Below are 26400 nucleotides of genomic sequence, written 5' to 3'. Positions count from 1 at the left end.
GGTGACAGGACTTTGTGGACAGATACCCTGTGTTGAACAGATTCTGCTGTGTCTTGTCAGCACCGCTAGAGGGCGCCTCGAGCACAACGTTGCTTTGCTGAGCTCAGGGCCGACCGCCGGGGGGCGCTGTGGCCCCGGAGGAGCGGTGTGGGGTTGGCGGCGGAGGTTCAGGCGGTGGCGTTGGCGTTGGCGGCGGCTTCGTGACCACCGACAGGACTGGGCCTCGGGAGGGCCTTCGGGAGCCTCGGGGGCGGCGGCCAACACCTCGCGGCCAAAATGAAGTCGAGATTCAACACCATCGACATCCGAGTCACAGTGTCGGAGCTCCAGAGGTGGGTCCTGATACCGGCGGTTACCCCGGGGAGGGGGGGGGGCCCTGGGTAGGCGACCCACCCCTCCCCCTCCCCCCCGGGGCCCGCAGGCCGCGGCCCTCCCCCCCCGGGGCCCGAGTGTCAGCTCGTGCCTGTGTTTACTCACTAACAGCGCCCGGTGCTGCTGCTGCTGCTGCTGCCGGTCACCGTGTACATGTCAGGAGAGAGGGAGGGAGAGAGGCGGCGGTGAGGGGGAGAGAGAGGGGGAGGGAGAGAGAGGGTGAGGGAGAGAGAGGGGGGAAGCACTGACTTTATTAAAATGCTTCTCTCTCCCCGGCTACAGGGTGTTCACAAAGTCCTGTTACCCCTCCTCCCCTCCCCATGTGTCTGTGTGTGTGTGTGTGTGTCTGTGTGTGTGTGTGTGTCTGTGTGTGTGTCTGTGTGTGTGTGTGTGTCTGTGTGTCTGTGTGTGTGTGTCTGTGTGTGTGTGTGTCTGTGTCTGTGTGTGTGTGTGTGTCTGTGTGTGTGTGTCTGTGTGTGTGTGTGTGTGTCTGTGTGTGTGTGTCTGTGTGTGTGTGTGTGTCTGTGTGTGTCTGTGTGTGTGTGTGTCTGTGTCTGTGTGTGTGTGTGTCTGTGTGTGTATGTGTCTGTGTGTGTGTGTGTGTCTGTGTCTGTGTGTCTGTCTGTGTGTTGTGTGTTTTTTTACACAGTGACCAACAACTGGAACATGTGGTGAGAATGATGACAGTTGTGTTTGGATTGTACTGAATTGCAGTCGGTTACAAGTGTTTTAGCCTTTTATTAGTGTTTCGCCCACAAGATACGCAGTCAATTTACATCTGTGATGCACTTTCAGACGCCTCGATACGGCGCTATATCAAATGCGCGGATTATTATTATTATTACATAGACGTCCAGAGGAGTGAGTGGTGTGAACGCCATGATTTTCATGACAGATAATGATCACTGTCAGCGTTGTTGTAATTGACCGTGTTTACATTACACGTGACACTGTATACTTTAGACGCATGAGTTCCAAACGTTCAACTTATATTGTTAAACTAAAGTTAGCGAGACTGGACTTGCCCCGGTGTGTACTGACTGTGCTATTGTTTGAATGAATAATACACATTGGTACATTGAAAGTATTGATGTTTGATTTATTTTCAAAACAATTCAGGTCAGGCAGCCTTGTGATTAAGCAGTTTCGGCTGTTTATTTCAATCTTATTTTGTGTAAAGTAACATTAAATTGTCTTCAGTTATTTAGGGATGAGGGTAAACAATGTTTACGATGTGGACAACAGAACGTATCTCATTCGAGTACAAAAGTAAGTTTATTTTTCTAAGCTTCTCTTTGTTTTATGTCAGAGGGTATAAAGCAATGATAATATTGTTCATAGTGTAATTGGTATTTGAAAAACAATTCCTACAGAACAGTTACTTTATACTGTATATAAAATTCACACTGTTAAGGTATACAGTTGGTGAGCGTATTCTAACATGACTTAATTTTTTGGGGGTCCGATAAGATGGTTTAGTTGTTCCACAGTGTCAAATAAATGCCATAAATAACATTGTAACATACATTCATTCTTTTTATAGGCCTGATTTGAAAGCTATTATTTTAATTGAATCTGGAATTCGGATTCACACAACAGAGTTTGAATGGCCAAAGAACATGATGCCATCCGGCTTTGCAATGAAGGTACAGAGGCAATTCTGATGGAATGCTGCCACGAATATAACAAATTTACGATGACTCCTGCACAAGTTACGGATGCTTGAGTTTCACATGCATGTTATTTTAAGCAAGTTACATAAATCATATTTTATAATATAGCTTTGAAAATCACATCGCCACAATCAATCGTGCTGAAACTAAAGTTCTGCACAATTGTTCCTGTATTTTGTTTGAAATTGCTTGTGATAACATATTCTTATATTGCATGAGTTCTGATTGTATCGTCAAAATACAATTACATTTCTTAAATTCACGGTCTTAAACGTGAGTGAGGAATGCATTGTTCGTAAACTGGATGTGTTTTTGTTGTTTTGGTTGCAGTGCCGTAAGCATCTAAAATCGCGCCGTTTGATCAGCGTTAAACAGCTTGGGGTCGACAGGATTGTAGATTTTCAGTTTGGATCTGATGATGCAGCTTACCACTTGATTGTTGAACTGTACGACAGAGTAAGTTATCACAAATATCACGCTTTTGGAAAAGAAAATTCCTGAACTAGTTGAACTGTTGTCAGATTGATTTTTATAAGTAAGTTTTGCCCACAAAATACCCAGTCAATTCACTTCGCAGTATTTTCTGTGAAGTGCTTAGAGATGTCTCGAAGACATAGGCGCTATATCAAATGTAAGCATTGTTATACGTATAAATATTATATGAAGTGTATTTTGAGAATCAAAACTTTCTAAACCTGAAACAAAGTCAATTTTCAACATTCTTCAGCATGAACAAACCACTGCCATGTTACTATCATTGCAAAGCATGTCACTGTCCATGGATCAGTCATGTCTCATCACTGTCTTTATAACTGCAGAGGAATTGTCAAAAGGGATCCCGCTCCCCCTCCACCACATGCTGCCTCCTGCCACTGTCCTGACATGTGACAGAGGTCCATAATTGTTAAAAGAGCAACTTTACCAGCATTACCTTTGATCTCTGTGTGTTTCTAGGGTAATGTCGTTCTCACAGACCATGAATATACAATTCTTAATCTCCTGCGTTTCCACACCAACGAAGCAGATGATGTGAAATTTGCTGTTCGAGAGCGATACCCAGTGGATAAAGCCAAAGGTCCAGAGCCTCTGCTAAGCCTGGAGAGGTACTGTGGTTTGAAACTTGAATATTATTTGTTTCAGCTTTGACTTAGAGAAATCACGAGGGTTCCCCTCCTGGCCTAATGGGGGTACAATTGGCCTTAGCACTCCTAGGCCAGGAAAGAGAAAAATCACTGGAGATTCCTGAATAGTATTTAGTTATCCCTGCTGGAAAAGTGCAAGTGTCATATGAACTGACCGCTTGTCAGAATGCATCATGTAATAGGGAGTGAATAAGAGGTTAATAAAAAATAAAAATTTCTAGCAGCTCTAGAGAAGGCTGAGGAATTTACGAAAATCTCTGCAGGTAGAATCAGGTATGTAATGTTTATTCAGAGTCAATTGAACTGGTTTTAAACTTCAATCTCTTATTAAAAAGGACAAACCTGAAAATCAATACCAACATTTTATTAGTAACTAAGTTCTTGTAAGTTTTCAAGTCAATTCTCAATATGTGAGGAGTTGGATATCTACAGACAGAGTGGTATTCTGTGAGCTTCTTGTGAAACGGTTACATTTCACTTTGGAACCAAGTGTGAAACTGTTGGGAAATTAAGCATTAAACTTTGCTTGGTTGCTGTTCACCTCATTGAATTGTGTCCTCTTGAGAAGTCCCTGATGTTTTTATCCCAACTGCTGTGTGGATATACTGCTTAACTGAAAGCTAACATTATTTAAAATAGTAGGATGATGTTTCTGTATATTCCACAGGCTGACAGAAATTTTGTCTAATGCACCAAATGGAGAACAATTGAAGAGAGTTCTTAACCCTCACCTACGTAAGTTTTACTGTAATGTAAATACAGTGGGCAATAAGTTGTTAGCTAACCAGCAAATAATTTATTGAAATGACAGTTTATTTGTGGTAATATTTGATGTTTAATGATGTTAATCAAACTGCTTATTTGCTGAAAGCACCATAGAAGAAAATAATGAAAACATAAATATCACTGTTATGTAAACATTACCCTATTGTTAACTTATAGTATAATGTAAAGCCTCAGTGAGCTTTTCATACTGTGACATGTAAAATGCATTGAAATAATGATGTGTCTTTTGTTTTTCACAATCATTCTAATGAGTGGAGAGAAGGGAAGGAATGAAAAGGAAACCTGGTTAAGATCAATAATTTTAAGTCAGAGTGTCTGTTACTCGAAATACGTTACAGTAAACTGATAACTCGACCTTGGTTTAACTTAAGTCATCATGGTGTCAATATCAGTCCACATTTATTATGTGCAGCAAACTCCTGATAACTTGTCACGCCAAAGGAAAAGGGCTTAGTGGCGAATTATCCAGAATGGTGAGTTAGGCAAATGTATAAATAAGGATATTGACAGCATGATGACTTAAGTGATAGTGACAAGTTAAGGCAGGGTCGAGTTATTAGGAATTTATTGTATTTGCTTGTCATGTTCTTCAAGACCTTATCCTATGTGAGGGCAGTATTGATTTTGTATCTGCCTTATAGCATACTTTCAACTGTGGTTTTCTTATGTTTACAGCCTATGGAGCAACACTGATTGAGCACTGTCTGACTGACGTTGGATTCTCTGGTAGTGTTAAAGTAGACGAAGATTTTGATTTGTCTAAAGGTTAGTTGAAGTGAGGCGTTTGTAAACTGTGTCCACTGTTGAACTTCTTTCTGTTTTTACTGTGACCAAAACAAATGCAATTATTTTTCTACTTTTCACATGTTGAGTTTTAATCCTATTGAGCTTTGTATTGGTGATTTGTATTCATTTGTTATTTGGATTCTAGATGGAGAAAAACTTCTGGCAGCTCTTCAGAAAGCTGAAGAATTCATGGAAATGAGTAGTAACTTTAATGGAAAGGTAGTCAAATTTATTTCTTTATTCCCTTTGGCTACATTGCTTTAAATTCATTGATGAGGTAGAGACATTGCATTTTTTATGTGCTTAATTTATTGTTAGCCTTTCAAACCTGGAATATAGAAATTCAAAGCTGGTGTTACTTTTGTGTTCAGGGTTATATTATACAGAAACGAGAGCAAAAGCTCAACTTGGATCCAGGCAGTCCCCCTGAAGAGCTACTAACGTAAGTCCTGATGCTTCTATCACAATCTTATCACAACCGATCACAATTCACAGCAGAATTTGTGAATTGCGTGTTACAAGATTTAATAAAACATAAGAATTGTAAAATGACAATTTCGAACAAAAACTGTCTTTGAAAACATGACTTTTTTTTCTTCTTCAGCTATGAGGAGTTTCATCCGTTCCTTTTTGCACAGAATGCGAAAAGTTTGCACGTCGAATTTGACTCCTTCAATAAGGTGAAAGCCTCTCCTGTACATTGCATAGGAATAATTAAGCCTTTGCGAAAATATAGGCTAGAGCTTTAGTAGAAAACGCTGTTCTGTAAGATGTCTGTCTGGTATTAAATTAAGTAATACTGTTCTATGTGTATACGTTTTCTGCAGGCAGTTGATGAGTTTTATTCAAAGCAAGAAAGTCAGAAAATAGATATAAAGGCTTTACATCAGGTAAGGTTTACTGCATTTTTAAGCAAGGTGAAACGTTTTATGGAAGAATTTAATAATGATTGAATTGAATGTGCGTTTTGAAAGATTAGATTTCATCCCCTGATTTCCCTTCCCACAATCAAATAGACAAGTCACGAGACCTCAGTTATGCTTGGTCCTTTGGTCTATGAACTAAAGTTTATCACTGAAGCAATTACAAACATTAGTACAGTAACCATGGTTTAAGTTGAGATTGAATTCCAGATGGTTTGCATTATTGCAGTATAAGGGCTCTGTCCAGAATGGTCTATTAAAAGGTCTTGGGGAATCCAATAATTTTGTAAGGGAAATTTTAATAGCATTAAAAAGCTGATGCCTAATATTGAGCCTCAAACTTTTGCTGAGTTCCAGACAGTTGCTATGAGAAAAGATGTATCTAGCAGTTATAAATGAGTACAAGATGCTGTCAATTAACACTGTCTATCTGCATTCAAGGAGAAACAAGCATTAAAGAAACTGGATAATGTTCGTAAGGATCATGAGAAAAGGTTGGAATCCTTACAGGCAAATCAGGTAAAAAAAAAATTCTATATCTGTGTATAGTAAAATGCTGAATACGACCAATTGCAGTCACAAACTGCTGCCGCAGTGAGATCTGTTAATGCAGTACGAGATATAAACCAACAATAACGAGATTACATTTGTATAGCGCCTTTCACGTCGGGAGGATGGCCCAAGGCGCTGGACAGTGTACAGTATTTCGGACTCAAGCTGGGATCAGGAGGGAGAAGGGAGGGGAAGGTGGGTGACCGGTGGCATGGTCGAAGAGGTTTCTTCAAATCCGTATCGTCTATGCTGATGTTCTAGTGCAGTGTTGGGGGTGTGTTGGTTGTGTGACATTGCTGTGTGCAAATTGGCGTTCACTCACAAAATACACACAGCCACAACAGTTTACAATATATCCCGTGACGATATACTGTAATGTGATGAGATACAGTATATCTCTGAGATGCCTCAACGACGCCATATCAAATGCAAGGATGATGATTAGATATTTTTGTTTCCATAGGAAATCGATAAAGTGAAGGGAGAGTTAATCGAGATTAATCTGACCATGGTCGATAAAGCCATCCACGTGATACGCAGTGCCCTAGCAAATCAGATCGACTGGACGGAAATCGGAAACATTGTAAAAGAAGCACAGGCTCAAGATGACCCAGTGGCCTGTTCCATTAAAGACCTGAAGCTGCAAACCAACCATATCACTATGCTGCTGAAGTAAGAGGTTTTATATTTGTTGAAGTCTGTATCTTTCCCATTATAGGTTCCAGGTACTAAGGGAACAATTTCAACAATTGCAGTGTTCTTTTGATTTGCTCTATAATTTCATTGTTCTGTATATTTTAGTTTCAATCTAATTGATAACATATCGAGTGTTAGTTTTCTCCTGTAATATACAGTACGTGCTGTAATGGTACAATGCCCCATTGAATCTTATCCAGCACAGTATTGCTACTCTGGGCCTCTCACAAGACTGTTTCTCTATGTATCAGATAAGAATTGTGTAACCTGTAATGCTTCTCGCCTAAGCTTGTAGATTCTGGGCGACTCTTTTTTTTGGAAAGTACAAAGAGTGGAATTGTTTCAGGGTAATATTTTACTATTATGTATACAATGTGCATTGGTGCATAATAATGAACTAGGGATTGAGTTAAATGCTGGAAATAAATATTCAAGTTCAAATGTTGCTTCTATTGTGGATCTTAACCTTGTAAAAGGGTAGGAGATATCTCGGTTTCTCAGTCTGTTTGAGTTTTTGAGTCTACCACAGCCAATCATTATTCCATGTATTGGAAATTCCTAGAAAATTACTTGATAGTTTCTAAGAGCTGACAGGTAAGATGTGTATGTGTAACCGCTGTACGATATAATTCTATTTCTGGACCACATTTAGGAACCTATACGTTACGACTGATGAGGAAGATCAACAGGGCGTCGATGTGGAGGAAGAAGTGGGAATAGAAGAAGTGAAAGGCAAGAAGAAAAAGAACAGAAACAAGCAGCAAAAGAAAATGCCGCAGAAGAACAAGCCCATGTTAGTGGACGTGGATCTCAGTTTATCTGCATACGGCAATGCAAAAAAGTAGGCATTCTTCTGGAAACCCCATGATAACTGAGAGAGACATTGCTGTGCGCAATTGGCTGCCTCGTTTCGCCCACAAAATGTACAGTGAATTCACTTTACAGTATATTCCGTGAAGCGTTTGAGACGTCTTGTTGATGTGATAAGGCGCTATATCAGATGCAAGGATTATTATTATTGATGTCAATGGTCATTTTTGTGGCAATTTCTCCCTTCCTGCTCACTTGAAAGAAAGCGTTGATTGCTTTTTTACTTGGACTGGGTTACTGTCCCACAGGCCTCAGGTACCTTTAACTCCATGCTCGACTGATGATTAATATATATAGGCTGGGTATAATTTTTTTTTAATGCTTCAAGTGGCATTGTGTTGCAGATACTATGACCACAAAAGATTTGCAGCTAAGAAGGAACAGAAGACCGTTGAAGCAGCAGAAAAGGTAGGAGCTACCTACTGTTCTTAGTTCTCATTGAATCACATTGCTCACTTTTGACTAGTGCTGCAACAAAGCTAGTGATTTATTGAAGCTCTAGCGATAGAATGTTCACACTTCTATTCCTGTGCCTCGGACGTCTTCAGTCTAGAAGGTGATGTTTGATGGGTCACTGTGAGAGCGACTTAGTGATAACTCTTTACTGATCAAGCTACCCAGGAAAGTACTCTATGCAAATTACTCTGAGAACTGAGGTGTAAAGTTTCTGATAACCATTAAACATTTTGTCTAAAATCACAACAGAATCAGTATAGACATATGTTTAAATGCCTGTTTAGAGGACAAGCTAAAGAAAATGTACCCGTCCCAACAATTATTCTTAATGTAGTGGAAGGAGAGTTGCTATACAGTCAGCAGACAGTTCACCATCATCATCTGTGACTTTTATCTTTTGTTGTAAAATAGGCATTCAAATCTGCAGAAAAGAAGACAAAAAAGACATTAAAAGAAGCTCAAACGGTCATTACTATCCAGAAGGCCAGGAAAGTGTATTGGTAGGTTTTGTGGTATGTATTGTTTGTTTGACAACAGGGAGATGAAAACAAAACTGTACCAACGTACATACCACATCTGAACTGCTCTCCCCATTCTATTTGAATTGTCTTCTCTCTGCTCCTCCTACCTCCTACTGCAGACTTGGTTCAGTTGAACAACAAAGAACAACTTGCAGCGTCCTTCACATTGAAGGTTAAAGATTAAAGATCAGGTTAAAGAGCACAAGGGAAAAGCTCAACTACTCACTATAACAATTGTAGTTTCTATGTGGTGAGAACAATGAATGGTCACTACTTTGGACATTTTTGAAGATTAAATTTGACTGGGGCCCATATTAAATCATGTCTGCTGAAATTCCATTCCTAACATGTATGTGATTTAATTTTGGTGAAACAGTATAGATGCAATGCCCTTAAAATTAGTGAAATATGTTTTATATGTTTGGATTTTCATTAAAAACAGTAGTATGTTAACTAGTATTATCTGTTATTTTATATGCTTTGTACCTGAGTGGCAAAACTGTTTCCTCTTAAAAACCCACCAAGTAGAAAATTATAAACTTCCACGACTGAAGCATTTCTGTGACTGGTTTATATTGAATATTGTCGACTCTCAAAGGTATAACAAGGCACTGATTTCAGATATACCACTTCTATATAAATTACTTTTACGATTGATGATAGAGGATTGTAATTGTCATATTAACTCCAATGTGTTATTGATTTCTGTTTGTCAGGTTTGAGAAGTTCTTGTGGTTTGTCAGCAGTGAAAATTACCTGGTGATAGCTGGTCGAGACCAGCAGCAAAATGAGATCATTGTGAAACGATACCTTAGATCAGGTTTGTTTTAGCTATTGTTTTCACATTTTAGGTATTTTCATTTTGGTTTCTTATAACTTACTATTTGTGCTAACACAAAAACTACCCCTGTGCAGTTTAAAAAGGTCTGTCACAAAGTTTGATATAAGGTCAATTGGGAGTCAACATGATTTGTTTGAGATTCTATCAAGCAACTTTTGCAAAAAGGGGGCCAGTTTAGGATTCATGCAATATATTCAAAGCGGCAACAACAACAAATTACAAATTACATTTGCGTAGGGCCTTTCATGCCTAGAGGGTAAATTTGGGTAATGTGCCAGTTTTAAACAATTCAGTTTTATTTTCAGTCATTTTTCTTGTTTTTTTAGGTGATGTTTATGTGCACGCTGACCTTCATGGTGCAACTAGCTGTGTCATCAAGAACCCAACAGGTTAAATGATCATCTTTTCAGAACGTTCGATTGTTACGCTATTTGCAACTGAGAGATTTAAAGTAAAGGAAACCTGCACTCAATGAAAAGCGACATTGCTGTTACCTTTTTGGCTTTGAACTTAATACGATCGTTTTGTCGTGTCTTAACAATGGACTTCTTGTTTGTTTTTAATCTCTTTTTAAATTGAATCATTCATTCTCCTTCCTTTTTCCCCCACCCAAACCCCACCTAATTATGTAGGACAAGTTTATTTTTGGTTTAATACTGAATGTATGTTTCACACAGATGATGGTTGTAAAAGCCTTGGCCCAAAACCAACATTTATTTCTCTGCTAGATTGGTAATAAAAGCAAAATGTTCAGAATAAACCAAGTTAGAAGCAAGCATTGCCAAGGAGAATGATTTGGTGGAAACATGTTTAAATGTTTTGTGTATCTTACAACTACTTTTGTAGAGGTAGAAATTTATTTATTGAGTTTTTTATTAAGTTTTGAGTTTCATTTAAAATGTGCCAATTGTTATATTTTACCCAGTGGACCTCTTTTCATTTCTATCGTTTTTTTCTTCAACTATAGGAAGTCTTTGTTGAAATTCACATTTTTGATTTCCAGGGCAGCCACTTCCACCACGTACATTAATGGAAGTGGGCACAATGGCAGTGTGTTACAGTGCAGCATGGGACGCTCGTGTAATAACAAGTGCTTGGTGGGTCTACCATCATCAGGTAACCAACTGTTACAGCTTTCTCCAGTACTAGATCACAACCAATACTGGCAGGAGGTATTTCTTTCCCATCAGTCATTAATGATTGGATTGGGTTACCAGGGGGTTAGTTGAGTTCAGGATACTGAACTCGTTCAAGAAACAGCTTAATGTTGCTGTGACTGGGAGGATGGTAGGGTTGCTATTCTGGAAGAATGAGATCAAAAGGGCCAAAGGGCTTTCTTCATCCAAACTGATCTTGTAATCTTCTGCCTGTACGGTAAAATTCAGATTATAAAGCTTGTGTCTCTGGCCCATTGGGTGACTGGTGGCATCACACACACAACTGTATCTCTGGTTTGTATTGAGAAGCAGAATATATGTGTCCTTTGTATCTGCCATCAGGTATCAAAAACTGCACCTACAGGGGAATATCTGACAACAGGAAGTTTTATGATCAGAGGTGAGAAAACTTGATACATGGACCATTGTGATACCTGAATTGTTAGTTTGATTTCTGATAGAAATCCACATTTGCTCACTTAATATGGCATTTGTCATACTCACTAATCAAATTTGGTCAGTGTCTCGCTATTAAAGCAGATCTTACCATCACAGCTGAAGCCATAGGCCATGTAATCTGCAAATCTAAACCGAGGACTGGATAAGAGAGTGCTTCCTATCCAGCTATTCATCTCCTTCCCAGATAGCCACGTCACAAGAATAATGCAAATATTTGGGTTGAGTTAAAGTAACTGTCTTGCAGTCACAGTAAATAGATCTTAACATGTGCATAATATTTTACCCTGAACCAGATATAATGTAAAACATTGTATTTTTTCATTATTGAAGTTTTCTTGATCAGAGGATTCCTAATTAACAGCTTAACTAACAGTCAGGTGATAATTTAGTAATCATATTGTGATTTAATATTTCCAGGTAAAAAGAACTATCTCCCACCTTCCTATCTTATGATGGGATTCGGCTTCTTGTTTAAGGTAATATATTCACATATGGCCTGGGAATTTTGAATGAAATGGGACAGTAAAGTAGTTAACCCCCCAATGTAGAGAATTCTTCCATCAATCTGAGCTATGTTTGAGGAAGCACATTGGTCTTTTCAAACTAGATTTGATGCGTTAATGGTGAATACTGAAACCACCTAATTTGTGATCTTTGCGAAATCATTAATTGTAACTTCTAAAACTGTCAATATGCAAGAAGAGAGTAAATCACCAGCTTCACAGGTGATTATTGTCAGATCATTGCATTTTTTTATAGGAAAATGCCTGAGGTATTTGTACCAGCTTGAGCCCACAAACAGCTAACCTACTGTGACATCCAGTGCCTGTTGTTATAGTCTCATTAACCATCCTGATGGGATTGAAGGGTGGTTTTGGATCAAAGTTATTCTGAACTAATCTACAGGTTGTTTGATGGTGAATATCTAGTGCTTTATTTTTCTGTCTCGGGTAGGATTTAAAGCTGCTACTGTTTGCTTATAATCAGGTCGACGAGGAATGTGTTTGGCGACACAGGGGTGAACGGAAGGTGAAAGTGCAGGATGAAGATATGGAGTCAGTGACCAGTACCACGACTGAACTATTTTCTGAAGAAACTATACCTTTAGGTAATGCACAAATGTTTTAGAATACCGATTCTGAAGTATTCTAACAGAGCATGATTCTGCTACCTCAAACACACTCCTGAGGTTAGGTGAACAGCTAACACATGCCAGTGGAAGTGTCCCAATAATTTGTGAAGGTCGCATGATGTGGTTTTGTGCCAATTCTTTTGAGAAAGATTTCCCTGATGCTTTTTCTCAAAGACGGTGACTTTTCCCCTCCGCTCGCCCATCTCTGCTGATAAAAATTGACTCCTTTCTCCCCCCCCCCTCTTCTGTCAGTGTTTAATTCCATGCTAGTGAACTCATGATATCATGCAGCAATGCTTCACATTCATCTGTAATGAATGGAAGGTTCAGTTTCAGTGCTCTAGGTGTTGAATTTTGCAGTTAGTCTGGATTGTGGATAACTAAATGAATACACTGTTTATATATGCATAAAGCTTTTTTCTAATATTAAGCCGAATCAGATAATGAGAGCAGTAGTGACGAGGACAAAGAACTCGGTACGAAGACTGAAAGTGAGCAGTGTGAGGAAATCTCAGCACAAGCAGAAGACCAACAGGAACACTCAGAAGCTGAATCAGAGGAAAAAGAAGAGGGTGATTTAGAGAATGACGTGAACGACCCTGAAGAGTCCCAGATATCGGAGACTGAGGAAAACGACGCAGAAGAATCGAGGGATGAATTCAACTATCCTGATACAACTATTGATCTGTCCCATCTTCAAGCCAAGAGGTAACTTTTTTAGATCGTTTTTAATGTTACAGTGGTAAACAGCAGCTGTTAGTTAGCAGCAGAAATCACTCTACTTCCTTCCAATTGCACCTTAAAATGGTGGCTGTAATGAAGTGTTTGACTGACTGCTGTGTCTATTAATGGATAACTGTGCTGTGCAGAAAAGTCTGACCGCACCTGGCTTTGTATTCTCTGCTTGTAAGCAGGAAAATGCCAACCTCACTTGGAAGTCAACAGTTTATCAATTTACAGAAAGCTTTCTTTGAAGTAAATAAGGGACCTGATTATTTTTTACATTTCTTTTATCAACAGGCCTATGCAGATGCACATCAAAGTGCCCGATGAACTGATTGAACAAGTAAGGGTAAAATTGATTTTAGGTTAGAATTGAGGTGATAGATGGAAGCAACCTATTGTTTTGAAATCCAGTTAGATTGGGTTTTGTTGATGTCGTGAACTCAAATATTTCACCTCTGTTATCTGGCTAAAAAAACCCTCCCAAGTCTGCTAATTTTAAGAATCTTACTTACGTTAGTCAAATATGAATGTTTCTCAGGCCAATTTTTTCAAACTTTTTCTTTTATTCTGATTATTGCAACGACTCACTGTCCTTAACTGAACCTCTGATCCATTTATTCATCTTCTAGTGTCTCAGTGCTAATATGTTTTGATTGTTTTTTGCAGTAAAGGATAGGAATTGTGTATTTGACTGTTGCAGTAAGGGATATGAAACTTAACAATGTGCCTGTGCTTCCAGGTTGATGGAAAATCACAAAGCAGAAAACATCTATCAACCAAAGAAAGAAAGTGAGTCTGATTCTGAATGATGTAAAATATTCCAAACTTATTTTTAAGAGAGATAGTTATTTGTACATTTTATATTTTTATATTGTAACATAATATTGCGCACACAAAATGCACAGTCAATTGAAAAATTCAACTAAGTATTCAATAATTTTAATGGGCAATGGATAGCCTATTAAAATAACTACATTATACTAATTAGTTTTGGGATCTGGATGGTTTTCTATCGTGGAGAAATTCCTTTTGTATTTCAGAGAAATGAAGAAAAAGAAGAAACCTGAAACCGATTACTGTGAATTCACAGACCAATCTAAAGACAGGAAAACAGCATCTGTAGGAGACGAGGATGCTACATTACCTGGGTCGATCCAGCAGCCTTTGAAAAGGGGACAGAAGGTAATGAGTGGGAACAGTCTTTGTTTCAATAGTAGTTTCTCTAACAAAATACTGTATAAACCACATTGGTATTTTGTGTTATTCAGGCTAAATTGAAGAAGATTAAAGAAAAATACAAAGATCAAGATGAGGAAGATCGTGAACTAATGATGAAATTACTAGGGGTAAAGAGAAATTGTTATTTTATCAAAAAAAAACCTTTGTTTTTAAAGATGCTGAATCAATTGGAGAGTAATTTTCTTAATTTAAATCCAGGCAGCAGGTTCAAGTAAAGAAGCTAAGGGGAAGAAAGGAAAAAAGGGAAAAACAAAAGAAGATTGTTTGAAAAAAATCCACCAGAAAGGAAAGATTGCGCTAAAAGGAGCCAATGTTAAGCTGAAAGGACAGGCGGTGTATGTAGTAACACATCTTGAGGCAGATGGTGCTCTCGAGGCTACAGCAACTGCAGAAGACCAGGAAGTAAGATATTGTCCTTTACAGCGTTGAAATGTTCCAAGTCAGCGTCTCTGACAAATCATTCTGTCATTATTTATGTTGTCATTGTGTATTTTTACCGTTTAGGATCAAGAGGAACATGAGCAAGACCAGCAAGCAGTTGAGGTAAATTATTATTATGTTAACTTTAATCTGTATTTTTTTTCCTGTTTGTCTGCAATATTTGGGAATATGTCATGTAGCAAGAAATTGCAAAGTCTCAATGAAGAGAGAAATGTTCTTGATTGTTTGTGAAGATATATGCATAGCGGTTCTATAGGTGGAACAAATTGGGAATGAAAATTGTTGCCTACTAGTACAAGGTGATTTGAATGTACATTCAGCCAGTCTGACCCACTCTCTGGAATTCCAGCCCAGAATCCCTCTCACTCCCTCCCCTCGTTCAAAGCATGTCTCAAAATGTACTTTAACCGCACTTCAGTTACCTTCCCCCTCCCCAACCCATCTCCGCTCGGCTCACACAACCCCAACTTGAGTGCCCAGCAAGTATTGTCACGAGCTTCAGGACATACTCCTGACTTAAAAGGCACTTTATAAATTGTACTTTATTTTAAAAAGACTGTTTAAGGATAAAATGTTAATGAAAGGATTGAATTTTGTATGTATGTTCTTTGTACATAGGAGGGTCAAAATTTACTGAACTCATTGACTGGACAACCTCACCTGGAGGATGTGTTGCTCTTTGCTGTACCACTCTGTGCACCATACACTGCCATGACTAACTACAAGTAAGTGATTAGAAACAAAGCAAATAGATTTTTTATGCTGATTCAGAGGAATGTTCAGCACCTGACCATCAACAGGACAAATCAAAATTACCAGCATGGAGGATGGCAGAGTATGTATTTCCTCGGCAAACGTGAACTTTAAGCGAAACCTCCAGGACTCTTGCTAGGAGTTAACTTTTTGGCTAAGGAGAGAGGGCACATTTCAGCCCTCCTGGGTAGATCCTCTCAAGGAAAGCAGTATTAAACAAAGAACTGAGATCCATTGTGTAGAACATAAAATTTACAAAGTAAAATTGCTCACAAAATGGCAGCACTCAAGACTCTTGAGCATAACAAACCATTTACCTGCCTGGATGGGGTGAGGCACCACCTACTGGTTGGTGTGCCTTAATTTAAGGAATGCTTTTAGGAGTGCCTCAAATTTTACCCCTGTATCTTTTATTTTAAGAGAATATTCATATGGGTTTGAAATTAGCTGAGACATTTTAACATTTTAAGACACGATTTTCATCTGCTGTTTCATATTAGGTACAAGGTGAAGCTTACCCCTGGCACACAGAAGAAAGGGAAAGGTTTGGGAAATTCTCTTGGTATAATATCTTTTGCACAATTTTAAAAAAAAAATTTCCCCCTGAAATAGCTTTGATTTTGTATTTCAGCCGCTAAAACTGCCCTGCACAGCTTCATGCATTCCAAGGATTCTACATCACGGGAAAAAGATCTATTCCGCAGTGTAAAGGTAACCATTTCTATGATGACATTTTTCATATTTTATACTGTTAAGGTAACCGTTTCTATAATGTTATTTTTGTTAAGTTCATTGTTTAGCAAAGTTTGATTTTCTAAACCAAAATGAAGTTGCTCAGCTTGAATACTTGACTGTATGTATTTATACTACAATCTATTGAGTATATAGTTTTAAAACTGAATATTTAACTTCCTAAAAATCAACCAAACACTGTATCTTACATGTTGTAGGTCAATGATGTGTTCTCATTACCAATGATGCAACTATTTAGGATCTTACAGAAATAATGTTTTGTTGCCTTTCTGACAAAAGCATTTCTATTGTAATGAAAGCAAGTCTTTTTCCCTCCTTTAGGACACTGACTTGTCGAGAAATATACCTGGCAAAGTGAAGGTTTCAGCACCTAACTTATTGGCATTAAAACGGAAATAACCACAGAGGATTGATGCTTTCTCTGGGACTGTATGTATGGAGTATTTAATGATGAGTGCAGAAGAGCTGATTTGTTGGGAATTCTTTAATAATAATCAGAATTAAGCATGCATTCTTGTTCTTTGCTTTATAATAATACATAAATCTTACGTTTATCAATCAAAGACAGTATTCACAGGAACTCACTCTTCCAGGCTTTTACTGGTGAATTACCAAAGTATTTGACCATGCTGCCAAAATCCCACACATTCAAATAATTTTTGTTCCTTTAATGTTCCTTTTTTGTTGAAATAAAATGATATTCTTTGTACTGCTACAGTTAATGGCTAAAACTGTTAGAAAAACTACTTTTGAAAAGAGTAATTAATGAAACTGAAACATTAAATTTTTATCGCAATTATTTATAGTATCACATGGTGTCCTACAGCTGCCATATTGTCTTTACTCCTCTGTTGGTATTTTTTAAAAAAAGCTTCCCCTGATGTCAGAGGTTTTTGAAATATATTTCTGGAGGTGCCATTTGTCACTTCCTCAGTGCAGCACTAGGTAGGAAACACTGTACACTTAAAATACTAACCCTGAACACACACCAGTCCTCCTGAAGGAACGAGCACCTTGTATTATTTTCACAACATTTCATTCACTAACCAGACTGATTTTCTTTTGCTTTACATTTATTGGAAACCATCAAATATTCTAAGATTTATGTACATACATCCACATAACATCACGTTCCAAAGGAAAAAAGTATTCTACCAAAAATAAATTGTAACAACCTGCAAAAATGCAGATACCTATGTACAAAATAAAATCAAGTCATGCTTATCTGCTCCTTAAGCCACCAGTTTGCGACAACTACACAGTTTCTGACCAGCTACAACTAAGAGTAGCTAAATCATGCTCTAGGACTCTATTATTGTAAGTATAAGTGAATTAGCATAACTCATGATCCAGATGTGTTGCTGCTTCCAGCTCGTTGATTGACACTCAAAAGCAAATGTTTTGGAAGACAGTCCCACACGTTAGCTAACATTTCTTTGAAGTGGATCACTGCCTCCAGGCAAAGTCTGAGGGAAAAAAAGAGTGCAAAAAATACATGCTGAAGCTACAATTGAAAGAGAAATAATTGATAATCACAACATACAAGATCATTAGGGCAACTGAAGCTAAATGAGAGTGAGCCAACAACTACCAAGCATGTGCTAGGTTTAGAGAAAAGGAAGGAAAGCACAGACGGGCTGTGTTCTTTTAGTACCAAACATTAAAATGTCATGACCTTTTTTTGTATGCTCAAATAACTATCCTTTTGATAGTTCTTTGATTCTATCAAGGAGAAAAAAAAACTATCCCATTCTAAGCTCGTGTTCCACATCACCAGCCTATTCAGCAAACCATTGCCTTCAGCTTTAAACTTTAACATGCGATCAGATCAGGCACTTTGTGGGATGTAAATCCTATTGCAATCAACAATTCCCAGTTAAGTATAAGGTCAGGTTTAGACAGAACCCTCTACACTACCCTACAATGTGTGGCAAACTCTTTCTGAGAAATACCACTTAACTGCATCTCTGTGACATATCTGTTCCCCACACTAGGCATGACCTCTTTAAAGAAAACTGCCAATTAAATAATGTACAAGAGTGTTTTTCTCATTTACATTGAGCGGAGACTTCCCCTACATTTCATTTAGAAAGCAGTAATCTCTGAGAGAAGACTCATGATTTAGGGTGGATTGGAATCCAGGTCTCTGGAATAAAGTTCAATGTTTCATTATGCCACTGTTTGGTTCTGGCAGTGAGGAGTAATATGCTTAACAGTAATTTTTAAGATTTTAAGAGCAATAATGTATGCCCAGAATCATGCCTTTACCTCACAAGCGACTTTGGTTGAACTGAAAAAATAAGGATGTCGTTGCTGTGAGCCTGCAGAAAAACACAATCGTATTTTAGAAATCAGAAATACTTCACAATGACTTAAAAGTAGCACAGGTTGATTGATATGTTGGTTATTATATTTTATAAGTGTTGTTCCAAGTTGAATAGAAGTTCAAATTCAAATCTTAACAAGGGAGATGAGTCACACCAACAAATAGAATTAAAATTGGGTGTTTGCTCCAATGCCACACATCATTAAATTTCAACATTCTCTTGCTTTATAGATAAATGTATATAACACAAAATATAAAGAACATTTGTTCTAAATCCATGATGCTGAATATAGTTTATAAAGAACTTACAGCTTGGTGATGAGCCAATAGATTGTTAGCACAACCACCGAACACAACCACTTCCCCCTCATCACTGGTGCAAGCAGAATGCCAGAGCCTGATAATAAATAACAAGTATTAGCACAGAAAACTGCATAGAAAATGTGTTAACACAATGTTGGAATAGATATGTTCTTTCTCATTCTTTCAAAGGAGTTCAGGTTCCACTTCCAATTACATATAAACACTTAGTTGTGTGGACAAGGATAATCATGTTGCTTCAGTCTGAGAAATGTACAGCAGAAGGGCAGTTTAGTGAACTCCCCAGGGCTGATGTGAGGCTGAAATTTTATTGAAAACAATAATAAGCTTTTCTCTTTATGTATAGACTGATGTAATAACTGATGATAGCAGGACAAGAGAAACAAGGTCCATATGTGATTTTCCTCTTATCCCCACCCCACTACTGACAACCAATCCTAACTGCATGTACAACAACAACAACAAGATTACATTTGTATAGTGCCTTTCACGTCGGGAGGATGTCCCAAGGTGCTGGACAGTGTACAGCATTTCATGTAGAGCATGTAGAGGCTGAATCTCAAAAGCAAAATAATAATAATACTTGCATTTGATATAGCGCCTTATCACATCTTTGAGATGTTTCAGAGCACTTCACAGGTTAAAATCATCTGTAGTAGTGCTGCTTACCTTGGTCTATCAGCATAACTGTGATCTACTCTTAGCCATTCATTTCTGCTCACACTGTAAATCCAGGCATCACCTGTAACATAAAATTACATGATTATTGTGTTGTATACAGGAACTTATCCAGAGAAAGTGGGGTAAAGTATTCATTAGATATGAGGGCGCATTATACAAAAATAGAATTTTAATGACGATCATTAAAATTGCTATGGATAATCTTAAGTTTTATTTATTGGAAATTCAATTCCTGCAAAACAGTTCAAAGAGGAGCAATTTATTAAAAAAAATTGTACAGTTAACAATTGCTGCAAGGAAATAACAGACAAAAAGCAACCATCACCACAATACCACACATCTACTTCACTATGTTTCTCCAAATCCTACACATTGCTGATATTAACCTCTTTCGACATTAAATGAAAAGGGTGGAACATACTTAACGGGTGCTTGTCAGTGGTGAAACCTCCAAACAGGAAAAGATGGTCGGTTGAGACCGGAGTGAGTGAGTGCCAAGAGCGGCCAGTAGGAATTTGATCGGGTGATTGTGCCCTAGCAAATAAAACAGTGATGATATGAATGAGATATTCTGTATACCAGTGTGTTGATTTAATAAACACTTAAAAAGCGATACCTGCAATACTGTATCCACCAAACTGCAAAAGACAGATAACTGAATAAACATACTGAGTCAGTGGGTGGCACCTAGCATGAGTCAATGATTTCAGGAGGAGGGGAAGAAAAATAAAACAAATCAAAATTAACTCTAGCCTCACCCTCTAAAAAATGACAATAGACCTGCAGTGGCAGAGACTTAGGATCTGGTCGTCCTCCCAGCCAGGAAATAGTACATACACTGGAGGAGTTTAGAAAGGAACAAAACACTAAAAAATATATAACATCCTTAAGACCAAATCTAATGCATCTGAATAAAGTATAGCTTTATAACTTAGCTTACATGACATAATTATGTAAAATAAATAACAGAAAAATTGTAACCTACACTTCATTCCATTCCCACGTGTCCAGATCAAGGAAATAGAGATCATTTGTCCGGGCATCCTAATTGTGGAATGGAGCAAGCACAAGAAGAAATAAGTGAAACGCAAAATACTGCAGATGCTGGAAATCTGCAAAATAAGAAATAAGTGAACCTGGTTTGTGACAGACATCTGTCTGAGTCATTTAATATTCTTATGGATCTGGGGTGAAAAATTGTGGCATTCCTAAATACTGTACATTCTGTTTGTTATTTAAGGAATGAGGGTAAAATATGTCTTGAAATACTCAACTTATGTATAATACCAGCCTCCAAACTAAGCTCAAAAATGCTTATTGTCAACCTCTTGGTTCATGCTCTGCGAAGCCACTGAGTTAGTTTTAAACTCTAAAGAGAGGTCTCCCAGGGTCCATTTCAGAGGACGTCAATCTGATTTAAGTTATCCTATATATAAAGCATCTTTGAGTAGCGCAATACAAAATGCAGCACTTCAATGGCCCTCCTCTACTTTTTAATTACAAATATCACATAACTGTAGTGAAATTACCTATTATTTGTGGCAGTAAACCGAACACATACCTGATACCTTCCTCCAAACACATAGCCTCGGTTTCCAATTGTAGCACAAGCATGAGCTGCCCTAGGTGTAGGGGGCTTTCCCTGTTGAACAGAGTAATATTCAATTTAAAACCTCACAATAGTAAAACCTTAGGTCTCCGAACCAAATGTTTCTTACAATAATGATTTAATGCCAAAAACATTAGAAAAACAACCGTATTAATGGAGTGTACCGCAACTTTGGCAACTTATTCTCATTCTGCAGAATTGAAACGGTAACCAAGGGTACCTTTGTAATGGGCTGGTTCCATGTGAAGGTTTCCAGATCAATGAAATGGACATGATTGTTCCAGCCTCTTGGGTGACTAGCGTTCTGGAAAGAATTAATTACATTGGTAAGTTAATGCTTACTCATTACTCTCTGCAGCAATTCTCCATTACGGGAAATGATCACAAGGCAATAAATTGATTTCGTACCCAAAATGACGACTCATCAAATTCAAAGGTCCCATGATATTGTCCTCGAGGTGCGTATCCATATCCACCAAAGAAAATCAGCCTGGCGTACAAAGAAACTACAAGTGTGAGCAATACTACTTTAAATAATCATATTTTGGTGGTTGGGGGGGTGGGGTGGAGGTAGAGAAAGAAATTTCAACAACTAACTGGTGCTAGCATTGGGTTAGAAATAGTAACAGTTTATAGTGATTAAGGTACCACCATCTACATGAAAATTCTATTGAAATTACAGACCAAAATAATTAACTACTGTACAATCCAACATCCATGTCCATGTTAAAATCAGATTTGTAAAATGGCTGATGAGATTTTCTGAGAAAATATGTGATTGCGTTTGAAAATCGTGGCAAACCGTTATTTGGCAGCGAGCTCACAAAAATGACACCACACTATGACATTACTTATTGAGTGACATATGAAAAGTAGTGTTAGTTTTGTATAGAAAATGTTTCTGCATTAATAATACTTGCATTTGATATGCACATTCACAAGTGTATGTAAAAAAAAATTCAGTGTTTACATCCTTTTCTTGACATGCCCATACATGGGTGTATACAGAAAAAGCAGGATAGGATAAAGGAACATCTGGTCTGATCATATTAGAGCATTAACACAACACCCACATCACCAAAGCAACGTTTGACTATACTTTAGAAATGCCTTCGTTTTCAGTCTATAAAGTTTTTGAGCAAGGCTGTACAGGATGAACATCTGTACCATTATCCAGAAGCACTAACTCACCATCAATACTTTGTTAAACAACACAGTGCTAGAGGGAATTGTGTACATACTTGTTGTTGTACACCCAGTAGCCAAGCTTGTCCTTGGGTGTTGGTGGTACACCCCTGAACTCTTTAATTTTCTCCCAACATAATATTTTGTCTTTGGGTCTTAGGTTTAACATGTAGAACTGCAGAGAGATGAAAGAGAAATTTCACGCTCTATTGCAGAATCAAAAAGTGCTTTGCAGTTTTTCTGTAAAACTGATTCTAATATCAACAAAAACAGAAACATCAGAATCCAGCCACTAAAATTCCAAATTGTACAAAAACATTACCTTGGCTAAATATTTAACTGCAAACAACTAATTCTCTACAACTAACACTCAATATTCCAGTTGTTAATATTTATGCATGGTTATGACTGGAAAGTGTAGCACATTCTAAAATCACATATGAAATTTGTAATGGTACATTAACGGTTGTTACTATTTAATTGTATATTACTGTTGTTAATCCAGCAACCATTTTTTACATTCTGTCCATAACATGCAGGGTGATTGTCAAAAAGTGCTAATTTAAGGGGGAAAGAGGGAGAAAGGAAAAGATTGTTAAAGAATGTAAACAAATCCAAAATTGCTAACCTCATTGGTGTTCCCTCGTGCATGATGTCCTCCAAACAAATAAAGTACTCCATCTACAGAAGCTGCACAACTCCCTGACATGGACTGAGGTATGTCACCCTCTGTGTATTTCTTCTTCCTGTAAGAAGATAATCATCTGCAGTGAATCAATCAGCTCATTGGATTTTTTTATAAAATGGGAGTCCATTAAATCTTGGGTATCCTCCAAGTAAAGGTCATGTACCTTCTTCAAACACCATCTCCTTGAAAGTTTTCCTAAGCAATGCATCCATGTGGCAAAGAGGATTGGGATAGATGGCTTGGTTTCAGTCCACAATAATCCAATGGAATAGCCTATTTAATTTTCTTTCTCTCAATTTTCCTTCTACATGTTCCTCATTCGCTTATAAAATGTTAATCTTAACAAGTAGTCCAATGTCCAAGTAGTACAATATAGCAGCAGGAATCTCGAGGTTTTTTAAAAAAATGACAACATATATACTTATCAGAGATCAAAATCATTTACACTATCATTGTTTTTAGTTGATTTAAATAGTGTGAAAAATGTGCTCCCTTTAGATCAAAGTTTCCAAATAATGCTTTCAATTTCCCTCTTTAATTGTCAGATGCAGAAAAAAAAGGATTTATTTAATATCTCAAATAAATCTGAAATAGTTTGTGTAAAATAAAGAGATTACTCATACCATCGCCCAGTTTCCATGTTATAAATCCAAAGCTCCTCTCTTGGCAAGTAGAAATCGTGGTAGCCTCGAACTGCAGCATTCTGCAAAGGAACAGCACAAGAGAATATGAGAAAAATATAACCAAATGTTGATTTATCTTTATGCTTTAATATTCTTAAGAGCCTGTGGTTAGAGGATGCTAGTTGTTAAAAATATTCTAAGTATATTTTTTAAAATGGCCTTAGTAGATTTAGCTAAGATACCAACAGCAAACAACATTTCAGTCAATACCATTTTATGCACCTGTACTAAGCTATTCACTGTTATATGCCAAATTTCCTTAGGTACATGATTGGGCAACCACATCAATTTTAATGTCTCCATTCAGTATGTGCCTTCAATCAGAAATCATGTGTTTTCTTAAGAGGATCTGAGTCAAATTGAAGCCAATATAAGATGTTTTATTGCATGTAGGGGTGAAGAAATGCAAATAGCATACAATATTAAATAATGATCAATGTTTTTGAGGATCAGCTTGTGTGGCAAGTATTATCTTACCTTATAACCACCCAAGACATACATGTAGTTTCCATGTGCTACAGCTACATGACCACTTCGTTCCTCTGGTACAGAGTCATGAAAAGATGAAGATGTCACTCTGTGAGGGAGAAAATCATTCTCTTCTTCCTCCTCCTCCTCCTCCTCTGCTTGCAGGTCCTCATTCATGTCTTCATTTCCATCTGCCATGTTTCACAATTTCTAAAATAAAAAACATCAACAATAATGCACGCGCCTGTATAGATTGCAGAGTGGGAGCTTTACGGTGATTTCAATTGAGTTTTTAATCCATGCTTCACAGCAAATCAAATTGACTGCAACAAGAAAAAATATTGTAGATTTAGTGGAATGAAAGTGCTGCAATATGAACCAGGTTTTAAAGAAAAACAAGATTAAAGAAATTGAAAACACGCAATGTTCTATTGGAAAGTCAGAAGATTTAGTGGTACACTAGTGCCTTTTTTACAGTGAGAATGGCAGAAAATATCTATAAAAACAAAAATTTTGCAATGCACAAACAAACCCATTGTAATTTGTGATCAGATCGATCAGCATGTCAAACTTACATGTAAACTTTGATTTTCATAAACTAGTATCTCCTCATAATGTGTTCTCGGAACAATGTAGTTAAATAAATATTCCACAATAATGGGTAAATTTGGGTAACGTTTTCAAAGCAAAACCCCAGCCTAGGAAGTGTAATATACCACGACAAATATTTCTTGATGAGCATAAAATTGGATTGGACCTCCTGTACATTTGAGAGTTCTGTTATGGAAAATGTGTGTATATTGTTAAAGAGAAGATGAAGATAAATATCAATCAACAGAAAATGGGTTTAATAGGTTTAAATGAAAAATAATTTCACGGATAAACCGAAGCACAATCAATCTGAGATTTTGTTTATACAGTTCAGTGCCTCGATCGCAGCTTTGGTATTCAAAACTGTGATGTACAATTTAATACTGGGGCCAATAAACACTACTCGCTTAAGACGAGAGCATCTCCTTTTACCCTGAAGTGAAAACAGAACTGCTGTGTTTGTACTAACATTGGCAGAATGATATGGGATAATTAATTCAGTGCTGATCTGACTGCTCACACTGTAGTCCTTGTGAACCCCTATCACAAAACATAGCTGCGGTGGGTTTAGGTCGGACAACAATTCACTGGACAGATATTTATATCATCAACCAGTGGCTTTATGTTAGCAGATGTTACTACACCTATGCTTTGATCTCCAATTAGCAAAACCATTTGATATCTGAAATCACGGGCTTTTCTGCTCTGCGGTCAGTCGTGTAGTTGGAAATATTTGTGCAACCGAAATAACTAACTAAACGTACTGTGTTCTACGGGTCCTCTCGAGCGAAAATTATTATTTTTTTAAAAAAAAACGAGAGCAAAGCAATCCACGTTTCGGATTTTTTGGGAACCAACATAAATTCCCCCAAAACGATGGATAAAACCACTTTTAAGATTCTTCCCCCCTCACCCCCACACACACCCCCCCCACCGCCCCCCAAAAAAATACAAGACGACAACAGGCCACGAAGCCGGCGGGACAACCGGTTGCGAATCACACACAACTTTTAAAGCCAACAGCTTCGGACCGGCCAAATTATTTGCCCGTCCGTCCGTCCGTCCGTCTCGCCCGCAACATACAGTCCGGTCACTTTACAGCGTATCCTGGGAAGCGCTTTGAGACGTCTCACTGACAAAGGCGCTGCCTCAAAGGCAAAGGATGGTTATTGTTTATTTCAACACCGACAGCTCTCAGAGCCGTGGACTGGAGCCTGAGATGGAGGCGTTGTTGGGGGTGGAGGGGGGGAGGGGTAGAAAAAGCCCCCGATGTGTGGGGTCGAGACACAAAACAAACTGCCCCCCTCCCTCCCTCCCACTCGGGGCAGGTGCTGGTGGTGGTGGGGGGGGAGCGCCGCTCTCACAGCCCCTCCTGAAGGCCGCCCCTCACCTCTCTGCGGCCGCTGCGCATCTCCAGCTCCGCGCTCACCGCCTCCAAACATCCGGTCCCACAGCCTTATCCTTCCCACTTCCGCTCGGCCCAGGACAATCCGTCCGGAGAGCGAGCGGCGGACTGAACGGTCCCTGTGTCGCTGGGGCCATCTGGTCAGCCTTACTGGTGGGGGTTGTG

At 38.2% G+C, this 26400-nt stretch overlaps 2 protein-coding genes across 3 annotated transcripts; one reads left to right on the top strand and one right to left on the bottom strand.

The window, feature by feature from the left end:
* The first annotated feature begins 134 nt into the window (after positions 1–134).
* Positions 135–17086, top strand: LOC103175348 (nuclear export mediator factor Nemf). Of its 2 annotated transcripts, none has more exons than XM_042337904.1 (33): positions 135–332; positions 1573–1641; positions 1916–2018; positions 2376–2501; positions 3000–3148; positions 3855–3922; positions 4649–4738; positions 4905–4978; positions 5131–5201; positions 5364–5439; positions 5587–5649; positions 6124–6201; positions 6698–6906; positions 7583–7771; positions 8145–8208; positions 8668–8756; positions 9494–9597; positions 9945–10007; positions 10622–10734; positions 11118–11175; positions 11652–11710; positions 12222–12342; positions 12798–13074; positions 13387–13432; positions 13832–13881; positions 14133–14274; positions 14361–14438; positions 14530–14733; positions 14836–14874; positions 15391–15497; positions 16026–16069; positions 16157–16236; positions 16600–17086. In XM_042337904.1, the coding sequence occupies exons 1-33, from the start codon at positions 277–279 to the stop codon at positions 16675–16677; spliced, it is 3237 nt and encodes a 1078-aa protein (XP_042193838.1). In that variant the 5' UTR covers positions 135–276; the 3' UTR covers positions 16678–17086. The 2 variants fall into 2 exon arrangements, with proteins under 2 accessions (XP_042193838.1, XP_042193839.1); XM_042337905.1 differs by lacking the exon at positions 135–332 and adding an exon at positions 1024–1043.
* Positions 17087–17342: 256 nt separating this feature from the next.
* Positions 17343–26290, bottom strand: klhdc2 (kelch domain containing 2). The gene is given in 14 exon segments (NM_001292750.1): positions 17343–17744; positions 18547–18599; positions 18914–19001; positions 19595–19667; positions 20028–20140; positions 20592–20650; positions 21168–21248; positions 21436–21519; positions 21624–21705; positions 22457–22575; positions 23029–23146; positions 23712–23791; positions 24249–24449; positions 26221–26290. Coding segments are annotated over 13 exon segments (1263 nt in total). The 5' UTR covers positions 24438–24449; positions 26221–26290; the 3' UTR covers positions 17343–17620.
* Positions 26291–26400: the final 110 nt, after the last annotated feature.

The sequence above is a fragment of the Callorhinchus milii genome, unplaced genomic scaffold (assembly GCF_018977255.1).
Source record: "Callorhinchus milii isolate IMCB2004 unplaced genomic scaffold, IMCB_Cmil_1.0 Scaffold9, whole genome shotgun sequence".
NCBI lineage: Eukaryota > Metazoa > Chordata > Chondrichthyes > Chimaeriformes > Callorhinchidae > Callorhinchus > Callorhinchus milii.
Note: the sequence above shows the minus strand (reverse complement) of the source record. Positions and strands in the feature narration are given on the sequence as shown.